We start from the raw sequence: 25,897 nt of genomic DNA, 5'->3' as shown, positions 1-25,897 counted from the left end.
CCCTCCGCTGCCCCACCGCTCAGCCTCACTCACAGGTACCTGGTGGGGACATGGGATGGGGGTGCTGCCTGCGTCTGAGTCAGCTGGGAGCAGGACGCCAAAGTGACAGGTATGTTTTCTTCATGAAGAACGCACAGTTCTGCAGTTAGCATTGGCGAGGTTTCCACTGCTTCCAATTGCAAGAGGAAAAGGATTTGCAGAGCCTTAGTTTCATCACTGCTTCTGGGATAAGTGTAGCAGGAGCGAAAAGTAAAAGTGAGCGTAGAAGTTCCCACCGTTCAACTTTATGGCAGGGTTTGCCAGCATCCAGCAGGAAGCCACACCCTGTGTCTGCAGTTTCTACCTCCTCCACTTTAATTCCCAGGCTTTAGGCTTTTCTGTTGGAAAACTGTTTTGTTAGACTCGTATATGACATTGGTAAAAATGAAAGTGAACAGATTTTAAAGCTCTCTTTATTTATAAGACTAGACAAATGTTGAGTTATAAGAATTTCCTTCAGGACCACAAATGCAAACAGTTCAGATGAGAAATATTTTGACAGTAAACAGAAATCCCTGTAAATCATCCCATTCTATTGGCTGGCTTGCTTCTCTTCAGTTTGAAATGGTCTCAAGCTGAGACCATTCAGGGCAAAGACTGAGTAAATATATAACAGGCGCCTTGTCTGTCCACAGAAGTCCCCACACTTTCTTTTGTTTATTTGGAGACAGAGTCTGGCTCTTTCATCCAGGCTGGAGTGCAGTGGTGTGATCTCAGCTCACTGCAACCTCTCTCTCCCGGGTTCAAGTGATTCTCCTGCATCTGCATCCCAAGTAGCTAGAATTACAGGCACCTGCCATCATGCCTGGCTAATTTTTGTATTTTTGTAGAGATAGAGTTTCACCATGTTGGCCAGGCTGGTGTTGAACTCCTGACATGAAGTGATCTGCCCGCTTTGGCCTCCCAAAGTGCTGGGATTACAGGCAGGAGCCACCGTGCCCAGCCCACACTTTTAATTAACGGAGAATTGAGGCTACTAAACACATACCACTCTGCAAGGTATGAAAGAAAATTTGAACCACTGTTAAGAATTATTCTGGAGAATAAAAGGATCTGAAGGTGGCCTGAAGAGAATCACCTGTCTCCATACATGGGAGCTACTCTAGAAAGAAATGCAAAAGGTATATTTCAGTAATCTTTTCCTGGCTTCTCTGTTCCCCTGACAATACTGAGATCAATAGAAGCCTTAGAAGCTTCTTTTAGATAACGGTAAGAGATACAGGCAGATTGCTAGCCAAATACAGCTCTGGGTTACTGTGATAACACAGGTTCTTTCGAATGTATTTATTTTCCCAGATTAAAAATAAGCAGGGATGGAAGTAGTTATTATGCATTTTTCAAATTCTCTTTTCAACAGTCTACATAAATGTTGCAGAATCCTAGACTAGGATGAAAAGTAGGAGTCATGGGAACTGCAGGAGCCTGAGATCCTAAAGGAAGTCCGTACCATCTGACTTGGCAATGTAAGACACACATGTTAGTGTGGGGCACAAACTGGGAATATTAGGAGAGAGCTGGTTCCAGCACCAAATCCAGAGTCACTTGGGGAAGGAGGTATGGTGGCAATCCTTTATGCTTAATATTCAATTCTGCTCCAGTAGAACATGGTACCCAGGAGAACCCAAAACTGGAATAGAAAAAAAAACAAGGAAAAATAAATAAGGGATTGTTTTAGAAACCCCTCATTCTTGGAAAAAAATGATGTTAGGTTCATTCAGGCTTAGGTGACAACAGATATTTTTGTTTGTTTTTCTTTATTCTTAAAAAAAAAAAAAAAAAACGGGATACATGTGCAGAACGTGCAGGTTTGTTACACAGGTATACGTGTGCCATGGTGGTTTGCTGCACCTATTGACCCATCCTCTAAGGTCCCTTCTCCTCACCCATCACCCCTCAACAGGCCCTGGTGTGTGGTGTTCCCCTCCCTGTGCCCATATGTTCTTATTGTTCACCTCCCGCTTATGAGTGAGAACATGCGGTGTTTGATTTTCTGTTCCTGTGTTAGTTTGCTGAGGATGGTGACTTCCAGCTTCATCCATGTCCCTGCAAAGGACATGATCTCATTCCGTTTTATGGCTGCATAGTATTCTAGTGTGTATGGACTGCATTTTCTTTATCCAGTCTATTGCTGATGGGCATTTGGGTTGGTTCCATGTCTTTGTTAGACAACAGATTTTTAAGAGTAATCTCATTATAAGCAACATCACTGGGCCAGATGTGACACCAAATCCATCCTGCTCCAAAGCATCACTTATTACCTGCCACTCAGAGGCAGCTTCTCTGTTCGCCACATTCTGATCCCAGTTCTCATCCTAGACTCTTCTCTACTGGGGTTGCCCTTTTCGTCTGTGCTAAACTCTTTTTGCCATCAAGGCCACTTATCCTCCAATGCTTTCCTGTTTCTAGTATGTACCATTTTGGGGTAAGCATTCCTTGCTTCTAGTATTAAACTTCTCCCAGGGAACTTCTCTTTTTTCCTAAAATGCTTGTGACCTGGAATGGCTTCCTCTGAAGAATGCCACAGAACTGAAGATACCTGACTTAGGCAAGGGCTGAGTTTTATTTTAGTTTATTTGGGCTCTGTTTTAGATCTGGCACTTACTCCTGGGTAACTTTAGTCAAGTCACTTAAATTTCCTGAGCTCCAGTTTCTACATTTATAAAATAAATTTTATATTTTATAAAATTTATAAAATGACTGACATAATGGGGCAACTGACATAATGCGGATAGGTGGCGAGGCCTACCCCAGAGCTAGAGCAGTGAATGAGATAATTAAATAATAGGATCTAATGTTTATTAGAATACCTTATTATGCATCAAGCACTGTTCTAAGTGTTACCCATGTAACTGAAGTTAATGCTTCCAAAACCCTATGGAGAAATAGAGGCACAGAGAAGTAACTTACCCAAGGTCATAGAACTAGTAGATAGTGGAGCTGGGATTCAAATCCAAGCAGTCAGCTTCAGAGTTTAGCTAGTTAATCACTAAGAAAAAGCCCCTTGCAAGCAACAGTGAAATGGGCATGCTTCAAAGCTCTCATTAAGCACAATTCTTGAGAGCCCCACTGAATTTCTCTGTTCCTCATAACATGGGAGACTGGCTACCTGCTTAGCTACTGTTGTGAGGATTTAATATTAAAAATATTTGACATGGCGCCTTGTTTATAGCAGCTCTCAATACATTTAATCATTTAATTCCCTTCCCTTCTCTCTTTTGAATTTCAAGAGGGAATTAACTAGATACAGAGTTTATTTGATACTTGTAGAAAATCAAGGGTTACAACTGGTTTGGAGTTCTGAGATACTCAAAGCCTTTAAACATTATCCCACAGTTCCTGCTAATATGGCACAAATAGAAACTTCACTGTTATCTTTCATTCATTCAACAAATGATTGAGCTCTTATTACATGCCGTGCTTGGCACTGGGGTTACAAAGAACAGCTGGTTCTCAGCTTTTTGCAGTCAAATATGTCATCATGGACATGTTCCATCATAGAGGTGTGCACAGGATGTTGTGAGAGCTCCTAACAGGTTGGGTTCAGGGATCATGAAAGACCCCTTGAAGGAGTTGATTTCCCTCTCCTTCCTGCCTCACTCAGTTTATCACCCCCTAATCCAGCATTTATTTCTCTCTTTCTCCTTTTTTTTTTTTTTTGAGATAGAGTCTTGCTCTGTCACCAGGCCGGAGTGCAGTGGCATGATCTCGGCTCACTGCAACCTCCGTGTCCTGGGTTCAAGTGATTCTCCTGCCTCAGCCTCCCGAGTAGCTAGGACTACAGGTGCATGCCACCACGCCCAGCTAACTTTTATATTTTTAGTAGAGATGGGTTTCACCATGTTGGCCAGGATGGTCTTGATCTCTTGACCTCGTGATCCACCTGCCTCGGCCTCCCAAAGGCCAGCATTTGTTAAAGCATAGTGTTATGGTTCAGCTATGTCCCCAATCAAATCTCATCTTGAATTGTAGCTCCTATAATCCCCGTGTGCCATGGGAGGGATCTGATGGGAGATAATTGAATCATGGGAGTGGGTTTTTTCCATGCTGTTATCCTGACAGTGAATAAGTGTCGTGAGATCTGATGGTTTTATAAAGGGCAGTTCCCCTGCACACGCTCTGTTGCCTGCTGTCATGTAAGACATGCCTTTGCTCCTCCTTCGCCTTCTGCCATGATTGTGAGGCCTCCCCAGCCATGTGGAACTGTGAGTCCGTTAAACTTCTTTTTCTTTATAAAGTACATGGTTTGGGGTATTTCTTCATAGGACTATGAAAATGGACGAATACACATAGTAAACACCTGAAGGATGGTTCAGGAGTCCATTATGTAAGACTATCTGAATAATAATGAGAACTTATTTGCCTTTTCACTGTTTTCCTATTTGCACTGATGGTGTAAAAGCAGTGGAAAGTAAAACTGCTGGAGTATCAGCAAGAATCAAGGCAGAGTCACTAAACTGTGTTAGTGGTCATTGTGTCTTCACTGCTATGCATTTGCAGTAAAAAAAAAAACAAACTTTTTTTTTTTTTTTTGATATGGAGTCTTGCTCTGTCACCCAGGCTGGAGTGCAGTGGCTCGATCTCGGTTCACTGCAAGCTCCCCCTCCCAGGTTCACGACATTCTCCTGCTTCAGCCTCCTGAGTAGCTGGGACTACAGGTGCCTGCCACCATGCCTGGCTAATTTTTTTGTATTTTTAGTAGAAATGGGGTTTCACCATGTTAGCCAGGATGGTCTCGATCTCCTGACCTCGTGATCCACCCGCCTCGGCCTCCCAAAGTGCTGGGATTACAGGTGTGAGCCACTGCGCCCAGCCAAAAAATAAAAACATTTAAAAAGCCAGTTTCACTTGAGATTGTCCTCAATGAAGCAGTAAGAACTACTAATTTTATTACATTTTGGTCTTTGAGTACACATCTTTTAAAATATTCTGCATGACAATAAAGGAAGTATTCATTGATAAAGGAGTCTGTTGCATAGTGTAATATGGTTGTCTTGAAAGCACTTGCATGATTGTGTTGTGTACTGAATTTTTTTTTTTTTTAAAGGAAACACCACTTTTACTTGAAAAAATGAGGAACAGACAAGCTATGGTTGTTCAGACTTGGACAGGTGGCAGATATTTTCTTGAAAATTTACAAAGTGAGTCTGTCACTTCAAGGAAAACAACTGACAATATTCATTGCTAATGATAAATTTGAGCTTTCAAGCAAAAATCAGAACCTTGAAAAACTTGTAGCTGTCACCATGAACTTGATAGCATCCCATTGCTTAAGGTATTTTCTGATGTGGCAATATCAATGCCACATGTGATTTTTTGGATATTGCATAAATAAATCAGTTAAGATTTGGAAGATCTACATAACACAATGAACTAATATTTTTTCCAAATAAGCAATCTATGATGTTATAGAGTTATAAATGGCTGAAAGATATATGCAAAGTGCAAGACAAACCAATGTAATGTATTTTTAACATAACAGGGTATGAAAAGTTCATTAACAGAATTTCAGATTCCAAATTGCAACTGATCTTTAAGAAGCTACTACTTGTGGGCTGGGTGCAGTGCTCATGGCCATAATCCCAGTGCTTTGGGAGGCCAGGGTGGGAGGATTGCTTGAGGCCAGGAGTTCAAGACCAACCTAGGCAACAAAGCAAGCCCTAGGCACAATGGTGTGCACCTGTAGTCCCAGTTACTGGGGAGGCCAAGGCAGGACGATTACTTGAGTCCAGGAGTTGGAGGCTGCAGTGAGCTGTGATTGTGCCACTGAACTACATCATGGGTGACAGAGTGAGACTCTGACTCAAAAAAAGAAAAGAAATGAAATGAAACTACTACTTGTGGAGTTTTGTGTAGTATTGAAGAATATTCACAATTTTCTTCACATTCACAATTATCTTCAGATTGCACTTCACAAGTTCAGGTAATTGTGAATATTATTAAAACACTATTTTTTTTCAATTAGAATGTATTTTCTTCAAATCATTCAACCGAGGCAACATATTACAACCGACTGAATGAAGGCGCAAATATGAGAATCCAGCTGTCTTCTATTTAGCTAGTCATTGAAGAGATTTACAAAAAAGTCACTATTATAAAATAGTTATTTTCCACAAAAATATGTTGTAATAATTTTTAATGGGCTTATTATTTTAAAATAAATATTTAAAATTTTCTGTGTTAATTTCCAATGGGGTAAATGCCAATAGATAGAGGCCACATAGAGAAAAGCCTTTTGGAGTCCTCAATAATTTTTGAGAGTGTAAGTGAGTTCTGAAATCAAAAGTCTGTGACTGCTTCTCTGAGGCAATGGTTCTCAATCCTGACAGCAGATCATCTGAGGGAAATAAAAAATGCCTTGGCTCAACCCCCAGGTCAACTAAATCAAAGTCTCAGAGGTTGGGATCCAAGCAATTTTTTAAAAACGTTTCCCCACAGGGTTTTAATGTGTAGCCGGGGCTGAGAACCACTGCTCCAACCTCTTGCTGCATACGCGTCAGATAAAGTGGGCAGTAGGAAAGGATGAATCTGCCAGAGGCAGCTCTTTGGAAGGATCTGGGCTTATTAGTGTCAGGCAGGGGCCATCTAGATAGGTGACAGTCTTTGATATGTGGATGAAATGAATGAATCAATGAGATCTGGAGACTGGGAGGAGCAGTTCACCAAGAACTCTGGCACGGGAAAGAGGCTCTCCAGCCCTCTAAAGGCACCTGCACATCAGTCAGCCGGAAGAAGGAGCTGGTGGGCAGGGCACAGCCTTTCCCTGGTAGGGGAAGTTAACTCCTTGCCTCTCAAGGGAACCCACTGTCCTTCCTCCGGTGCCAGAAGTTTCCCGGCTAGCCTTCAGGCCTGAGGTTTTGTTTCTAGACTTTCTAGTGTGGTTGAGGTAACCAGTGGCACTCTCAAGGTCTCTCCCTATCATCATCCTCTCAGAGATAAAATATGTGCTGGGAAATACTCACAGTCCAGCAGAGAATGGCAAATCCAAACCAGGCAACCCCCCAGGCATGTCGGTTCATTGGTCCAGAGATCAGTTCATAGCAGCCCTGAAGGAGTGGGCAATTCCGCATTAGTGTGAGAAGAACCAGAAAGCAGAGAAGAGATTGATGGAAAGCAGGTTCCTCTTGGAATCAATATTGCCTAAGAGTCTGATTTCACATGCCCAGGCTATTTCCACGTCTCTGGGGACAGCCAGCTACTAACAGTGCTTTACTGAGGGAACACAAACAATGCTGTTGAACAGTGATTCTACATCACATTTATTTGTGTCTTTATCACTTAATCTCACTACAAAGTACTGCTATTTTAGCGTAACACTCTTTCTATACTGAATATGTGGACAATAAATTCAAAAATCTTAATTCAATTAGAATTTTTCCCTCCTCAAAGGTTTTATTGGTGATTTATTTGGAGGCAATTACTTTTTGATTTGTTTGTTTTTAAATAAAAATGCTTCGGTCCGTGAAAACCAGAGGTCTCCTGTTGCCATTTTTAATAATCACTAAAGGAACCCGTGCATTATGCTCCCTAAATTCTCATTTGATGTTATATTTCAACATTACTGAATTCTGATGAGACCTTGAAGGGTCACAGTGAGCATGCAAAAGAATAATTTTTTTATTCACTAAATCATTCATTCATGCATGTCACAATCCAGTAAGTATTTATACATGGCACACTCTATCCTAGTCACTGTGCTAAGTTCTGGAGTGATATACACGTGTAAGGCTAGAGCTGCCATCTGAGCAGCCTCTACCAAAGCTCTGGGAACCAAAGGAAATGCCTAGGAAATCCTATAAGCAGGGCTGGTTCCATGGACCATGCGGCCCTGCCTCTCACCCCATCTTCCACTACTAGAGGAGGTTTCTCTATAAAGCGAATGAGCTTAAGCTTCAGGGCCCCTTACTTGAAAGACCCTTTCAAGGCCCTGAATTTTCCTTCCCAGTCTTCCAGTGTCTCATTTTCTCACTTAATTCAGACCTCTGCAAATATCATCTCAACAAAGCCTTTCCTGACAGTGACAGAGAAAAAGACCCTTTCTCCATCCTACTCTATATACTCACCCTGCTTTATTTCTGCTTATGGCCTTTTTGGGCCTGGAATTTTATCATGTATTTGTTTGGTAACATGTTTATTTTCTGTCTCCCATGCTAGAATGCAAGCTCCACGAGGGCAGAGATTTTATGTTGTTCACTGTTGAATTTCTAGAACCTAGAATAAGTGCCTGGCACATAGTAGACACCTAATAAGCATTGACAGAATGAATGGAACATTAAGTAATGTTTACAGCAGTATAACTTGCAACACACTTGATGGGTCACAGAACACTCCCATGTCTGTTACTCCTGAGTCCTCCCAACAATCCCAGGAGGTGGGCATTCATTTAATTATATATATATAAGAGCCCACTTATGCCAGGTACCAAGTACTGGCTGGGCATTTAGCTGTGGCAAACAGAAGCAGGCCTTGCCTTCATGAAGGTCACAGACAGAAGCCCCATTTTTTTTCACCTCTTCTCATTTAGTGCCTTTTCGTGATGTTAGTCAATTTAGTGGTTCTTTACTTGATCTTCCTTCATTTCATCATAACATTTTTGAGGTATAGTGATGGCAATTTGCATATAGCATTTCTGAGTCACATAAACCAGAACATAGAATATATATATTTGCATCTGACATGCTGTGTGAAATTCTAGTTAATTTCTACTATTACCAGGCTTATAGTGACTTCCCTAATTTCATTAGTCTTCACAGCTATAGCAGCACATTTGTGCATTGTAGATCCTGAAAACCTACAATATGGATGTGAAAAAGTGAAACCTGGGCAACACAGTGAGACCTTGTCTCTACAAAAAATAAAATTAGCCAGGCCTGGTGGTACACGCCTGGAATCCCAGTTAGTTAGGAGGCTGAGGCGGAAGGGAGGATCACTTGTGCCCAGGAGTTCCAGGTTGCAATAAGCTGTGATTGCGGCATGGCACTCCAGCTTGGGTGACAGAGTGAGACCCTGTCTCTCAAACAAAACAAAACAAAAACCAGGCCGGGCACAGTGGCTCATGCCTTTAATCCCAGCACTTTGGGAGGCCGAGGTGGGCGGATCACAAGGTCAAGAGATGGAGACCATCTCTGGCCAACATGGTGAAACCCCATCTCTACTAAAAATACAAAAATTAGCGGGGTGTGGTTGTGTGCACCTGTAGTCCCAGCTACTTGGGAGGCTGCAGCAGGAGAATCGCTTGAACCTGGGAGGTAGAAGTTGCAGTGAGCCAAGGCCGCACCACTGCACTTCAGCCTGGCGACACAGCGAGACAGACTCCATCTCAGGAAAAAAAAAAAAAAAAAGAAAAGAAAAGAAAAGGAAAACCATTCACTATTCACTTCTTTATTCACCCATCTATCAAACATCGGTGCTTGCCTTGTGCCAGGCATTATGCTAAGTACTAAAAATATCAAATCTGTAGAATCAGATAATACATAGTCCTCAAGGAGACTCAGAAAAAAATAGACTTGGGAACAAATATAGTTCCAGGTGGTGAATGCAATAATAGAAATAAAGTATACCAGGTCTTGGGGTGGCACCTTTTGCTTGGTGGAAAAGGACAGCAAGAGGGGACTTAGCAAGATCTATGAGCCAGAGAGAATGGTGGTGTGTGGGAATCTGGGAGGCTGGGCTAGGGAGAATCAGAAAGGATTAATAGATAAGAGATGATGTCAAAGGAGCAGAATGAGTGAGGTTGAGAAACAGGGAGCACAGGATGTCAGGAACAAAAAGAGGAATTTCAGAATTCAGGAATTTAGTGGAGGAGTAGGGCTGAGTGATGATGAATTTGTAGTTGGTAGACAGTGGAGGTGGAGTTGTTAGAACAGATGAGGCCAGGGAACTGCAAGGGAACGTGTTAGAAGCATTGTCAAAATGGGTGTGGAGGTCCCAAGATAGAGGAAAAGAGTTCATTTGTATCTTCTCCTCAATTTCTCATGTATCTAAACTTGAGAAAAGGAAGTTGCTTCAGGTTTGTCCTCATAACTACAATATTATATGTGCTAGAAAAAAAATGTGTAACTATGAAATAAACTGGTTATCTGAAGACAAATGTCTTACTTTCTTCCCTTTCAAAGAGGTAATACAGTCTGTACACAATTACAATCAATCAATTGTACACAATTACAATCCAACTTGCATGAGCCAGTTCCAATGTTGAAATATCAAAAGCCTTTTATAGTCCTGAGAATAATTATATTGCACAGCATGATTATAAGCAGTGAATTTAGTTTTTAATAACAGTCTGAATATAATTGATCAAAACAGTGCCAATGTTGCAGTAAAGCTCAATGAGGGTTGCTTTGGACACTGCTGCAAAATAATCTAGATCACTCCCATGCCCTTTTCTGGAATAATGCATCCAGTTCCAGTCCCGGCACCCTGTCAGGTATGTGGTGATCAACAGTGCCATGTCCTTCAATCTGAAAGTGCAGTTTGTTCTACTCCCAAACAAAAGAGCCTGACATTTCTCAGTTATTTAATGAGCTGGTACACCACTAGCTTTCCTTAAAGAAAGCTTTCCTGGGCAGAGCACAGCGTTTCAGTGTACAGTGTCAGCAGATGCTGACTGCAAGTATATGGGGATTCTCACCAGGACTTTTGGGGAATATTAGCAAGTCTTCATTGGCTTAGAGTCTGTGCTTGAAGCCAGAAAACTCGTGTTTCAAAAGCCAGAGGGTTTTTTGAAAAGATGGACATTTACTAGTTGTGTGGCCTCGGCAAGGTATTTGTTAGCATCTCTATATCTAAGTTCTTCATCTGTAAAACAGGGATCCTACTGGCACCTACTACTGAGCATTAAAGGAGATAGTAGATGTGTGGCACTTGAAACAGTGTTTGGCATTTAGTAAGTATTCAATAAATGTTAGTTTTCATGATTGTAATCACATTATCCTCATCAGCCTGGAAACTTTTTCAAAAACTATCTGTATGTAAACTACCTTCCATCCAAATCACCAACCTAATGTTTATTAAGACTGTACTACTTTACCATTGAATAAGGAATGTGGATGTGTAATTACTACATTTATCCTCAGCAATAGTCATTGCTTTGGAATTGGCAAAACATTCTTTTTGCACATCATCCCTTCCAATTTATGTTTTGCAAAACTAGAGGAAAACTTTGTTTAATGTAAATATTTCTTGAAATACCAATTCTATACATTGAACAAATTGTCTTTAAACGAAGTTGGATTCCGCTATTGCAGTTCTCATGTTTTGTTAATGTTATTAAAATGTAAATTTGCCCCTGTCAGTCCTAGTTTAGCATTTGCAGTTTATTAACAGAGAAGGAAATAGTTAACATGAGGTTTAGGGAAAAGAATGTAGAATTCCTTACTGAAAGACTATTTCCTACAGTTGACCAATATTTTCCTCATAAAGAGCAGCAGAACCTCCTGGCAAATCTTGGGAGGAGAGAGGACTCACCTGATTGTGATAAAAACCAGGCACACCTAGTTTACAAGCCTCCAGGTTGAGAGGTTCTTTAAGATTGTTCATAACACAGCACTGACGAGGCCAGGGATAGTCAGCATCATTATTCTCAGTCCGGAAGGCAGACGTGTATTTTTGCCAGTCTGATGGACCATTTACGCCACAGCAGTTGTCCTGTCAGCAGATGAGAGATACAAAATTCTCTTTCGTGGTCCCTACTAGAGCCATCGATGTAGCAACTGAAATTTTATGGAGAAAGAAGATACGGAAAGTGTACCGTATCTTACATTTACTAAGAAGTCCCCAAATGACAGCTGAAGGTATTGATAACTTACAACTTACATTTCACAGTTTGTAAAATAATTTTTACACTATTACTTTACTAGTCATTAGTGAGCCCTGTAGCCACTGACATGTTACTTAAACTCTCTAAGCCTCAGTTTCCTTAACTGTAAAATTGGAATATAGTACCTATCTCATAGAGTTTTTTTAAGGATTAAATGAGTTAATTTACTTAATGTGCTCAATACAGTGCCTGGCTTATGCTAAACTCTTAATAAATGTTAATTACGATTGATACTGTACTGATATCTTGATATAACAATGTGAGAGAGGAATAATTATTGTGATATATGAGCAAATTGAGAATCGTAAAATTAAAAATTTTAGTGATGAAGTTATGAGTAATTGTTCTTGTTTTGCTTTTCTGTACATTTAAACATTTTTTAAGAGTAATTAGGTATTATTTTTATAATGGGAGAAAATAAAGTGAAAAAAATAACCTGGTGACACACAGCTGTCTCCACGTAGGGAAGGGAGATCAGTTAATGCATCCCTTACACTCTGGATAGAATTGAGAATACAGGACAAAACACAATTCATATAGCTTTCCTTCTTTATTATAAATTCTGCTACAATCCTTCAAAAGGGAGGAAGTTAAAACTATGGGTATCTTGGAACTGTTAGAATGAATATATTCAAGTAAGCTTGATGATAAATCAACCATCTTTAAAGGATGTACAATTTTGTCACTATATTATGGGAAATATCTAACTAAGAAAAAGAATTGCTCCGCATTCTGGGAAAAAATGGTTAAGTCTAAGCCAGGCTTATTTCAAACTAGGATTTAAGTGGGGACAGAGAAGAGTTAAGCATCCAGAATTGAGCTCTGCAGTGCTCCAAGCTTCAGATTTGGGTAAAGAGTGACAGCCCAGCAGAGGAGACTAAGCGGGAGTAGCCAGTGAGACAAATGCCAATAAGATGTCAAAGAAGATGAGGACAGAAACTTGGCCATTGGATTTGGCAGGATGGAGGTAATTGGTAATGAAGACCAGGGTTGTTTTTGTTGAGTGGTGGGGCCAGAGGCCAATTGTAGTTGGATGAAAGCAGATGAGGGGGATGAAAATGGGGACCACAAGTGTAGGCGTCTCTTCTGAGATTTGCTGTGGAATAAAACAAAAGAGTAGTAGAACAGAAGAGTGGGTGAATGTTGGACAAGGGAGACTTTTTATAAGATGGACAATTTAAGGTGTCCATGTAGGCTGAAGAAAGGGAGAAACTGATGAGGCAGATCAGAGCAGGGAAGACTGTTGGGGCAAAGGAGATGGAATGCAGAACAGAAGCAAAAGAGCTGGACAAAGGACAGCCCGTGTGTCGTAACAAGAGAGAAGGCAAAATGCACAGGTGTAGATCAATGTAGATTTGGTGGTAGAAAGATAAGCTGGTTCTTGTCTAATTGCTTCTATATTCTTAAAAACATATGAGGTCAGGCCATCAGCTGAGAGGGAGGGTGAGGAGCAATGTGGCAGGCATGAAGGAAGAACATGTGAAATAGTGACAAGTGAATTTCCTGGGAAAATATACTAGGAAATATTATCTGTCCATCTGAGCTCTGTGGTCACAAGTTTAAATTGAAATTATCACAGTTGTGTGACTTTTCTCAGCAATGTTTAGCTCTTAGAGTATAAATGAAGAGTGAGCAAAAAGCTGTATTCTACTCAGTGGGCTTGGTTAGGAAAGAGTGACCAACAGAGAAGGGTAGGGAAGGAATGGCTATGGGGCTGGACTTGAATATGGGTTAGGCAAAGGGCAAAGAGAAAACATGAAAGGGGTGATAGAAAGTTAAAAAGTGGCCAATTAATTGGAGGTCCTAATGGGGTAAAATTATTAGAATTGAGATATTAGAATAAATGAAATAAATAACAGAAATTAGTGGTCAGAGAGTAGAATGTTCTTAGTGGCACAGTTATTGGTGATGGCATGCTGGCTATGGTCATGGAAGAGGGTGGAGGTAGGGTGGAAAGCAAAATCTTTGGAACGGGGTAGGACAAGGAATTGTGAGACCAGATGTTGCGGAGTCATCCGTGTGGCTGCTGAAGTTTCTAGGTGAGATGTCAGGAGTATGACTGAAGAGGTAGACAGTGAGTGAGATATTGAAATCCCTAATGAAGGCAGGAGAACAACTGGGGGTAGGGAGGCTGGTAAGTAATGACAAGGAGGGATAAAGGGTGATGTAGATCGAGGAAGCAAATAGTATGAAAGCCAAGGGGAGCAAGAAGGAGCCTAGCCAATTTCCAGGTCCTATGGTACATGGATATGGGAGGAAAATGAAGGGCAGGCAGTACTCCCAGGAGATAGCCAAATTTCCAATGAAGCAAGAAAAAGATACTAAAGAGTTCATAGAAGGAGTGATGGCTATAAGGGAGTTTGCTGATGACAGACTGTAAAAAGTTGGTGATGGGGTGTGGAGTAGGAGCAGGGGCCAGTGAGGAAGCTGGGTCAGATTGGTAGTTATGTAGAGGATAACAATTTGTGTGCAGAGGGCAATGTGGGGGTGATGATGGATATTCTGGAAGACTTGGACTTTTGATGGCATTGGAGATAAACATGGACATAAACTATGATTGCCAATTGGAGAAAACTGGGTGATCAAATCAAGACATAGTGCCTGGTCCTTGGCAAGACTGGCTCACAGGGCTTGTGAAGAGGTACCAAAAAGGCGAAACGGGCAGTAATTACCACTCGAGTTCACTGTGGGGCAGAGAAAATATTTTTCTTTTAATGTAAATGATTCCTGAGTTCTAAGAGGGAGAGTATATGATTAATCTAAATTTCTTGACAAAATCATTTCAACGAATGTAAGCTAATCATCATGGCTTGGAGTAAAATATAGGGTCCCACTGAGTCATGTGTACGACACCCACTCCCACCAGTAAATAAAAATGGCATCTCCCCAAGACCCCAGGTCTTACCTGGAGCATGAGCCTGTCCCAGGTTTTGGTGACTCCATTGTTTTTCCACTGGTCATCATTGTTTGGAGGGCTGTTGTTTTGGTACCTCTCTAGCATCTGCTTCAGGAAGAGGTTGGGTGTGAACTATAAGAAGAAGAGGCAACACAAGAGGGAGAGTTAGCACACTAATTTTCAAGGAGAGGAAAATATTTTTCTCTGTCAGTTCTCTCCTGGAGCAAAACTGTACTCAGAGACACCAAGTACAGCTGGCTGAGGTTGGCATAAGTCGCCACGCAGAGAAGAGACTCTCGTGTTAAAAGAAATCACTATGAGGCCAGGGGAACACATATTGTAGCGTGGCTTAGGCTAGGGCAACAGAGAATGTGAGAGAAGGAAATACATAGAATTGAGAGCAAGTGTTAGCTGAGGTAGAATAGAGATCCTCCCATTGGAAGGCCCATGGCCGTGGCAGAGTGGTGAAACCCACAGGGGATTACAAACTTGGGCCCTGGGAGTCAGGCTGTTTGAGTTCAGAATTCTTGCTCTTTCAGTTGCCAACTATGTCACTTTAGACAAGTCACTTTACCTTTCTGTCTCATTTTTTTCTTTTCTAAAATGACAAGAGTGATAATGCCTATTTCATAGATTTATAAGGATTAAGTGAAGTGATATATGTATTATTACCATGCATATTGGATTGCCTGGGCACACAGTAAGGGGTTAATACATGTTGGTTGTTATAATAATGATAATTCATATTATCATTTTGCTTTTTGAGGTTGTACTCACAAAGTCTCGTTGTGTTGCTGCTGTGATACAAGATGCCACTTCAAAGGCATATACTATAAACATCAGAATGAAATACTGGAAGGGAAACAAATGAGATAAAATAATTACATTTACCTGTTAAAGAGCGACTTGGCCAAATAATTATGATTTTTCAGCAAATTCATCCTATAATCATGTAATCATTCGTGTAGTTATTCAACAAACCCTCATTGATCAGTGGCTTGGATTGGGGCTTGGTGCTAGTCAGCTCAATTCTCTCCCTTTCTCCAGAGAACAAATAGCCATTGAATAGAGAGCTTCCTCAGTCCAGTTTTCTGAGTTTCTATTTTAACTGGGAAAAACAAGTACAAGAGAATGAACTGGTGTGTGTGTGTGTGTGTACATTTACATGCATGTGCATGCTCAGTGCCTACCAAAAGAGTCTTAGTGTATCACATACAATATAGGGCCTCATAAATCCACTTTAATTTTGGAATTTTGGAGAAATTTTCTTTACAATTTGCTGAGAATTTAGAATCACAAAGTTCAGAAAAAGATGAACTGGATCATGTTGAATATCTAGGGTCCTTCCTAACAAGCATCCCCCCTCATCAGAGGAGAGGCAGCCTCCAAGTGCACAGCGATTTGCCGGGCGTTCTTTCACTTGCACCTGCACTCAAAGTACATCGGCTCAGGTGAGTGAAGTGGTACTTGCCGTGTGTGGTAGTGGTGTTGTGTGTGTGTGTGTGTGTGTGTGTGTGGGCATGGGCACATGGGTGCATGTGCACGTGATGCCTCCACATGACAGTGCTGGAAAATTTCTGGCTGGAAAATATCTGAGCAGCAAATGACCTCTGAATCTGGGATGGGGACTGTTTGCAAGAGTTCCATTTTTGCCTTCCTCAGCCTTGCACACACTCTTGGGAGAAGGGGCACTGTGATCAGTGTCAGCAGGGCAGGCAGGGAAAACTGTCCTCTTTGGGTATGGGAGGCTCTCCGAGCAGGACCCTCTGCCGCCCTCACTACCCAGCCCAGAATAAAGCTCTGGCTGCAGTCAACAGCAGGAACACCTTGAGAGGCCCCAGAACATTTTTTTCCTGTATTAGCTGCTGCCTTGCTCCTTGCCGAGAGCTTTGCTGGCTGCTCATAAAGATGCTCCAGAAAGGAGGCACACAGTGAGGTGTTTCCTCCTTTAGCCCCTTTGCCTCCCCAGCTCACTTCTGGCTGTCAGGCACGCACATGGATGGCCCAAAGTGAGGCTGGGATGTAGGCAAATTTGTCTTTAGGAACACCTGTGTCTCCTCTCCCTTTTTCCTGTATTCCTTTCCCCACCCACCAAAAGTGGGTACTTTTGCCCTGGAACTTACCCACACTAAGGAACCAGAGAATGTAAATGTTCTGTATTCCGCTGGAACCACCAGGACAATGGTTAGTTCAAAGCAAGAGTGAACTAAGAAGCACCTTACGTTGCTGGACTGAGTCTATAAAGGGGGAACTGAGGTCCTGCAGCATTTGAATAAAAGGTTTATTTCAGGGGTGGGGCATTGGAGGCGTGTTCCATCATAGTGTGAAACTGCTGCCCTAAGTATTGGGGCAGAGAGTAGGGGTCCAGGCCTAACACTGAGGTTTCTCAGCTCTGCTGCCTGCAAATTTGCTTTCATCTGTAAAGGCAGGGCATGGTCTTGCTATCTGTGGTTTGGGGCAGAAGCCTCTATTTGATGCACAGAGGTAAAGCCCCCACAGGCAGGTATGAGTTGAAGGCTAACTCTACAGTGGTGCTTATCAAAGTTTTCTGGGGTCCCTGAAAAGCAGATTGGATAATAATGTGGGGAGTATAGGCTATGATACAGAATCATCAACCTTGAGCTCAAAAATCTTTGAAAGCTTATACTTTCTTTTAAAAATGTATGCATATTTTGTACTTTATATCCCAATATATTAATGCCTAATTAATATAAAATGTTTTGAACAACTTATTGCCAAGAGAAAAAAATCTAACGAATGAATTTTCACTGTGTCTCTCCTTTGGCCTATATTGCTCCTAGTTGTACCTGGGTGTATGCAGACACCAGCTGTAGAGGCACAATATGGAAAATACTCATCAGGCCACCCCCAGGTGTCTCCCCTTTGGCTTCTCTGTACTGGAGTCTTCTGGACTTGCAATAGTGGAGGGCATTTTTGCCTCCACGTGGACAATTTCACTGCAGGGAAAGTGTTCCCCTCCTCACCCCTCATCTGGTACTTGCTGCTCCCCCACTGAAAGCCAAATCTTTGCTCAGTAAAGAAGAAAGAATCCATTAAAATTGGCTCAGGGAGACAACTCCAGAGAAATCTGAGGTCTTACCGCCAGAAGAATTTTCCTGCTGGACTTCATGATGCCTACGATGCCAAGAATGGACAGGCAGAAGAGGCAGATGCCCACAAATATGCCAATCCAGGCAGCCCCATAGATGTCATCATTGTCAGTGGCTTCAAGCAGTGGGTAGAGGCTGTGTTGGTCAGATACAAAGAAAATGCACTCCGCGGTCAGGGCAATGCCGCAACACTGGGGGCAAATGAAGGGTAGGCTCCATCAGAAGTGCAGCTTTGGGAAAGGGGGTGGAGGGCGGGGAAGGTAAGAGACTGGCTCCCTTTCCTGCACAGACTTTATGCAACTAATCTAAACAACTACTTCCATCCTACTAACTGGTTGCATACACCCCTTCACATGTTATTCTGTCTATTTAGAAACAGACCCACACAATTTCAGACCATCCACAATGTCCTTGGGGCATGAATCACTCAAACAATGCCTTCTGGTATGAGAATGATCTCCCCCTGCCCCCATGTCATGACCCACACTTCTGGGTTGTAATATTTGAGCTGGTCCTGGTCATATTTATCAATGACAGCTGGGCGGAACCTTGCTGCTTATCTTTGCCAACACCCACATTTTATAGATGAGGAATCTCGGCCTTGAAAGGTGATGGCCAGAGTCATATGGGGAGTCAGGGGGAGAGCCGGGCCAAGAGTTCTGGACTCCAAAACAAATGTTCTCCTATGCCATCAGACCCACACAGTGTGACCTCTATATTATTCTTATACCCTGGTACTGGCCTCTGTGTAAGAACAAGAAGATGCAAACATCTGTCCCAAAAAACCTTAACAGCAGAGTCCCATGGAAATCAAACCAAGGTGACATAGAAAAGAAACACTGAAGTGTGTTTGTAGTCAGAGTGTTTAGACACTGACTATGGTTGAATGACTCCTTTTAGATACTTATAATTTAAAGTTGGGAGGGAAATATCTATTTTTTCAACCATGATCTTTTGACATATGGTTAAATTCTAGCTAGCATATTTACTAACATATTTCTTAAAATGAAGCAAAAAGATAGGAAGCCAGTAATTACAGCATTATTTTCCTTGAAACTCTTACTTTTGATTAATCTAGAGTTATGATTACAGGAAGAGCAGAGTTTCCTGAGAAATAAGCATTACTTACACCAATAATCACATTTCCAAAAATCAGCAGGCCCTGGAAGCAACGAACAGTGGAGTCGTCTTTGGCCATCTTCAGGATTTCCCACAAGCTGAAGGCACAGTTGAAAGCATTACCAAATAACTGCTACAGTTTCTGTAACATGAGTAAACCATGCCATTGCATATTGCCTCCTTGTTCCCAAATGAACCAAACCAAAGCCATATAATCCTTTAGCAATGAAGGACATTTGATTATTGAGCTTAGTAATCACATAACTTTTATAGAGAAGGAAAAGAATATAGCCTTCCAGAGCCTGGTCAGTGCCTTTCAGGAGTTCTTTCAGGCAAGGAGTGTGCAGAATGCATCCTTCTGAGTGGTAGACTGAGCCCCGCAAGGTGGAAAGCACAAGGGGTGGACCTGAAGTGGTGATTGGGCAGGGCCAAAGCACACTGAGGGTCACTGGCATAGCCCTCACTGCCCTTGGCCATGACAAGTGGAAACCTAAAGGGTAAACTCATGGCTACAGTTAGTGGTTGGTTCCCATGTGGACTGGACTGTAGGTTGCTTTTAAAAACTATCATTTTCTGAATATTTTATTATCTTCAAAGAAATAGTTGGCAAATAGAAAAGTGCCCTGTTGTATATGAGGGGAAGTGAAAAACGGGGACTAGCATTTACTTCCTTGTACCAGGTGTGTGCCACTCTACCAGATGCTTTGCATGCACGCATCTAATTCTCATAACCCAATTAGGTAGAAAAAGAAGAAAAGTGAGGAGGCTCCATTTTGCAGATGAGGAAACTAAAGCTTAAATTGGTCAATTAAGTTCCCTGGGGTCACACAACCAGTAAGTGGCAGAGCTAGGCTAGAGACCTTGGTGTGTGTGGACTCCAGATACTCTGGAGTCCACGCGCTTCACCACAGCCCACAATGACTCCCAGAAACTATTGATAGGCTTTGGTGCCATACACAGCTGAACATGGGTCTTTCACCTCCCTGAGGGTTTTCTGGAAGGAGCACAAAGGTAAGCGTGTGGGTCAATCACTTGGGCTTCTGCACTTGAAGCACCTTGAGAAAAGCGATCTACAGCTCTCAACATTTAATTCATCAATTCATGCATTCCTGCTGTAAATAAAAAGTGTATTAAATGGTTCAATATGCATTTTGAGGCATACAAAGATATGTAAGGGAGATTATTGTATTCTAGGATTTTTTGTGTTAGTAGGGAAACTAAGATGCATTCCCACATAACTATACTACATGTAGTGAGACTAAATATTGTGGGAGTCCTGAGGCGGGAAGACATAAGTCTTGCAGGATGTGTATGGTTTGATACATAGAGTGGAGGTGGATATGTGTGGGAGTGAGGTGGGGGTGGGTGACATTCAGGTAAAGAGGAAGGGAAAGTTAGGGAGTGGAGACAGAAGAGCAAGGTGCCCACAAGATAGCAAACCAGTCAATTTGGCCAAAGTCATAGTTTCGTAGGGTGGCAGTGGGAGGCAAACCTTCTATTTGTCTCAAGCCTTGCTAATTTTAAACTCGTTGTTACACTATAAGTATTAACAACCTTCCGAGTAAGTTTAGACATCTGTAAATATTTTCCTTTATCTGTTTCCTGGGTAGCTGTGACAATTTGAGTTAAAATTTATGAGCATTTTTGGCTCAGAATTTGGCACACAGTGGGTACTCAATTCATGTTTGCTGGAGAAATGGAAGAATCTGGGCCATTGGGTCTCTGTGTAGTTTCTGCTTAAATGCCATTCATTTCTTTCTGCTTAGAAATTTCATTCATTCTTGCCAGTTATTGTTGCGTGTTAGACTGCACAAATTCCCCCAAGGGGGAGACTTACTCATGTAGCTGGTTGAGTCACATTGTAAAGTTCATTACTGGTATGTACAGACATTATTCCTGACCAGTTGGGTTAGTATCTAAACTAGAGACAAAAGTAAATAGACTGTGAAAGGTATGGGTTCAGATAAAAGAAGCATAGAGAGGAAAGGGCAGAAATCAACAGAGGCCAAATTCAGCACCGATATCAACTTGTGCTGATTATGTACCGTGTGAAAGAAGACAATTTCTTCTTTTAACTAGTTTATTTTTATTTTTATTATTTTTTGAGACAGAGTCTCACTCTGTAACCCAGGCTGGAATGCAGTGGCGTGATCTTGGCTCACTGCAACCTCCACCTCTCAGGTTCAAGCTATTCTCCTGCCTCAGCCTCCCTAGTAGCTGGGACTATAGGCGCCCACCACCACACCCTGCTTTTTTTTTTTTTTTTGTATTTTTAGTAGAGATGGGGTTTCACCATATTGGCCAGGCTAGTCTCGAGCTCCTGACCTTGTGATCTTCCTGCCTTGGCCTCCTAAAGTGCTGGGATTACAGGCGTGAGCCACTGCACCTGACCTCAAGGAGTTTAAAGTATGATTACAGCATGGGTTCAAAGCAAAAATGACTGTGCGCATCAAGGGGACAAGGAGGGCTGTGGAGAAGGACAGAGTTAGATAGGCACTACTGAGGGGCTTTACTGGTCCAGAAAGGAACTGCAGGGGCCCTGATCAAGGGAGGTGGCCTGGGTGACTCAATTATGCCCCGTGACTTACAGACTTTTCCAGAGATGACTCTGCCACACAGAGTTTAGTCCTTACAAAGGGGAAAGAGCCAATGAATATTCTGTGGGAGAACTGCAGGCGTCAGAATTAGGGTGGCAAATGCAGATAAAAGTGGGAGAAAAGAAGGAAGACAGGTAGAAACTTGCTCTGAGCAAAAAGAAAAGCATAAATTGAAGAAACCTAGGCAAGGACATGACAGAAAATGCCAGGCTAAAATCAGGGCTGTGTTTCTTCCGAAGGATCTAGGGGGAGAATCTGTTGTCTTGTCATTGTTTGTATAAAGAAAAGGGGCGGGGCGCGGTGGTTCACGCCTGTAATCCCAGCATTTTGGGAGGCTGAGGTGGGCAGATCACCTGAGGTCAGGAGTTCGAGATCAGCCTGGCCAACATGGCAAAACCCTGTCTCTACTAAAAATACAAAAATTAGCCGGGCATGGTGGCAGATGCCTGTAATCCCAGCTACTTGGGAGGCTGAGGCAGGAGAATCGCTGGAACCCAGGAGGTGGAGATTGTGGTGAGCCGTGATTGGGCCACTGCACTGGGCAACAGAGCAAAACTCCGTCTTCAAAAAAAAAAAAAAAAAAAAAGGAAGCTTGGAGAGATTAATTTGCCCAAGGCCACGTTGCTAAAAAGTGCAGAAGCTGAGACTGAATGAGACTGAAACACAGGTCTGCCTGGCCCCAGATCATTTGCTAAACACTCTACAGTTTATCAAGTCCTGCTACATAGCAAATGCTTTCAGTGGAAATAGAAGCACCTGGAGCGGAGAGACCAGATACATTTCCCTGCTCAGGAGACTCTACCTTTGCGAAGGTCAGAAACACTAGGCCTTTCTTCACTCACATCTCCAGCTTCTTGTCTCTTTAACCCCTTGATATGATGCTCATATTTGCATACTTCCCCCAAACTCGGTGCTCCACCCATATGCTTTTCCAGAAAACCTGTCTAGATGTATCAAAAATCTACAGCTCATCCACCTACCCCCAAGACCAGAATTCTTAGAAGTAAAAGGTGCAATGTGCAAGTCAATGAGAGGTTGGCATTTCATAGCTTCTACTTGGCCATTTGTATTTTAGACTAGGTTGGTGTCTAGAGGACCTAAAACATTTGCTGCATCCCCCAAATGGCCACAAATGTCAAGAGGGAGCCAAGTGTAGGCTTTCAGTGGCTCACATCATAGTCTAATGTCTGCAGTATAATGGTGACCACACTGGACTTGGCATCAGAATGCCAGAGTTCAAGTCTCAGCTTTGTGTTGTCGTTATCATTACTGTGTAAAGTTGGACAATTATTTTCCTTAGTGTCTAATTCCTGATTTATAAAATTAGTAGACTATAACTTGTTAGATGGGGTTGCTGTGATCACTAAATGAGATAAAAGATACAAAAGTAATAGGTAAGCACTCAGATTGTTTACACACATAAGAAACTATTAATTATAATCAGAGGATATTCAGGAAGGGCAGGGTATTGGGTTATGATTTTGTTTTCTGCATCAGTGACCCCAGGGGGATAAAAGGGAGGTTTTAACAGTGACTGGTCACAGGCCAAGGGCTCTTAGATTGAGGAGAAGCAGCCTTCCTTCCACCTTCTCTCTGTTCACTGCACAGGGGCTGCTCTGCTTGAGGGATTGGGAGGCCTTACACAAAGATACCCATTTGTACTTCTTTTTATTTTCATAGATGAATTCATGAGAGAAAAGGAAAAACACTTCCTAGTTGTGCTTGGGGTGAGGCCAGAGTCAGGTACCGAGCTGCACATCCACATGGGAGGGGCCCGCCTTGCATGCCATTAGCATTCCTGAACAGTTAACACTCGCCATTGGGCCTCATCCCTCTGGCTTTGGCCAGCTCTGAGGCTTCTGCCCCAGACTGCGAGGTGATACAGAGATGGCCCCTGAGGTTGTGCTTGTCCTGGGACCACTTTCTCCCTGACACAGACATTACTCAGAGAGGATTCTGCTCTGCTGCCCTTTTGCATTCTTTCCTCCCATTGCCAACCTGTGGAGGGCATCCTTCACTTTATTGCAAGAGTCTCCGAAGTAGGAGGAGGCATTTGGGACCCTGTTTTATTTGTCTTTCTAGGTCCAAAGCGGCATAGTACCTGACATATAGTAGGTACACTCAATTATTTTGCTAAATAAAAGGATAAAGTAAATAAATAAATGTTTATTTGAATAAATGAGTGTGCAGATTAATAATTTGCCTAGAGCTTTGTTGAAGAGCAAGTTAGAGAATATGGTGAAGTGAAACTAATGTGGCCTTTGTATAGACCTGGGTTTGAATCTTAGCTCTACCACTCACTAGTTTTGTGGTCCCAAGAAATTACTTAGTCTCTCGAGCTTTATCTTCAAATGAGTATGGTAATACTTAACTTCAAGGGTTACTGCGAAAATTAAATGAGAATATATGTGAAGTTTTAATACAATATTAGTTACCCAATACTCATTTTGCTTATTTTTGTCTTATAAAGGAGACAGACTAGAGCTAATAGCCCAGTGGTTGGTGAAGGTACCTAAAACCAGTGATTTATTATTATTATTTTTTTTGATACAGAGAAACATTTTCAAAGGAAATAGGGAAATATGATTTCAATAGGGAACTCTAATATATGAAACCAGATCGGAATGGTACTTCTCTGGCTGAAACAGGAGTAGGAATCCTGGGCTCACAGAGCATCTTCTCACCAGCTCTAAACCTCCTAAACACATAGCTAGCCCCAGAGCAATTGAAAACTACTATTCTAGAACTAAAGGAAAAGAAAGAAATAGGCAAATTACTGAGCTCAGAAAGCAGTTACCCAAGAAGTAAGAGGACACTCAAGAGTGAAGTTGAAAAACTCTGGTTACAACATGTAAGCTGACCTTACAAAGTCTGTGTCAAAGACTCCCCCTTGCCCCCCATTCAATGGAAGACGTCTAGAAAAGTCCTGGAAAACTGAGAAAAGTGACTTTACTTTTATAATACGTTAGCTGGATGGATCTTTAGGAAGAGCTGCTTTTCTGGCACGCTTAGAGGAAAGGTGACATAATTTCTACAAAAGGAAAAGATGAGGCCTGGCTGATGTTTAGGGTTTTTTGAAGACTAATAAATGCCTGTGCAAAGGGATAGAGTAATGCACTTTTTTTTTAGGTTAAAAAAGAAAAGCTTTGACGCAGTTCCACACTAATGGATATTAAAACAAAAAAAAAAAGACGTTAAGAATTTGTTGACCTTTCCAGAGAGGATAGGCACGGAGGAAGAACAAAAGGGAAGGACAAATGGTGACTTCTCTCCATACAGAATATAAACTGTGGTGTTCTCTAGGTCCTGGTAGTACTTTTGCCTTTGTTAATAACTCCTTGAGTTTTGTCTCTGCCTGCGTGATAAAGAAGTATTGTAATGAACACCTTGTGCTGGTTAATTTTGTGTATCAACTTGGCTGGGATATGGTGTTCAGTTGTTTGCTCAGATATCAGTCTAGATATTGCTGTGAAGATATTTTTTATATGTGATTAACATTTAAATCAGTAGACTTTGAGTAAAGCAGATTACCTTCCATAACGTGGCTGGCCTCCTCCAATCAGCTGAAAACCTTAAGAGCAAAAACTGATGTTTCCTGAATAAGCAGCATTTCTGCCCTAAGAGGACTGTAACATAGAAACTCTGTCTGGGTTTTCAGTATGCAGATTTTAGCTTTAAGACTGCAACATCAGGCCAGGCACGGTGGCTCACACCTGTAATCCTAGCACCTTGGGAGGCTGAGGCAGGCAGATCACCTGAGGTTGGTAGTTTGAAACTAGCCTGACCAACAAGGAGAAACCCCGTCTCTACTAAAAATACAAAATTAGCTGGGCGTGGTGGCGCATGCCTGTAATCCCAGCTACTCAGGAGGCTGAGGCAGGAGAATCGCTTGAACAGGGGAGGCGGAGGTTGCAGTGAGCCAAGATTGCGCCATTGCACTCCAGCCTGGGCAACAAGAGCAAAACTACGTCTCAAAATAAATAAATAAATAAATAAAATAAATAATAAAATGCCGGGCGTGGTGGCTCACGCCTGTAATCCCACCACTTTGGGAGGCCAACGTGGGTGGATCACGAGGTCGGGAGATCCAGACCATCCTGGCTAAACACGGTGAAACCCTGACTCTACTAAAAATACAAAAAATTAGCCAACTGTGGTGGCTGGCGCCTGTAGTCCCAGCTACTCGGGAGGTTGAAGCAGGAGAATGGGGTGAACCCGGAGGGCGGAGTGTGCAGTGAGCTGAGATTGCACCACTGCACTCCAGCCTGGGCGACAGAGCGAGACTCTGTCTCAAAGAAAAAAAAAAGACCGCAACATCAAC

The 25,897-nt window shown here is 42.2% G+C and overlaps 1 protein-coding gene across 2 annotated transcripts in view; it reads right to left on the bottom strand.

Annotated features, from left to right (window-relative positions):
• Nucleotides 1-434: 434 nt before the first annotated feature.
• The window catches only part of UPK1B (uroplakin 1B), a 31,354-nt gene continuing 5,891 nt past the window's right edge, over nt 435-25,897 (bottom strand). Inside the window, exons 2-8 of one of the 2 annotated variants that reach the window (XM_025376362.1) lie at nt 18,990-19,121; nt 17,851-18,051; nt 15,528-15,602; nt 14,760-14,882; nt 11,503-11,682; nt 6,999-7,082; nt 435-1,666 (exon numbers count right to left, since the gene is read on the bottom strand). In XM_025376362.1, coding sequence (XP_025232147.1) covers nt 1,616-1,666; nt 6,999-7,082; nt 11,503-11,682; nt 14,760-14,882; nt 15,528-15,602; nt 17,851-18,051; nt 18,990-19,058 — 783 coding nt within the window. In that variant the 5' untranslated portion in view covers nt 19,059-19,121 and the 3' untranslated portion in view covers nt 435-1,615. The remainder of the gene's footprint in view (nt 1,667-6,998; nt 7,083-11,502; nt 11,683-14,759; nt 14,883-15,527; nt 15,603-17,850; nt 18,052-18,989; nt 19,122-25,897) is intronic. The other variant, XM_025376363.1, reaches the window with a different exon arrangement.

Source organism: Theropithecus gelada, chromosome 2 (genome assembly GCF_003255815.1).
Source record: "Theropithecus gelada isolate Dixy chromosome 2, Tgel_1.0, whole genome shotgun sequence".
NCBI lineage: Eukaryota > Metazoa > Chordata > Mammalia > Primates > Cercopithecidae > Theropithecus > Theropithecus gelada.
The sequence above is the reverse complement of the archived record's forward strand: the minus strand, read 5'-3'. Positions and strand labels throughout refer to the sequence as shown.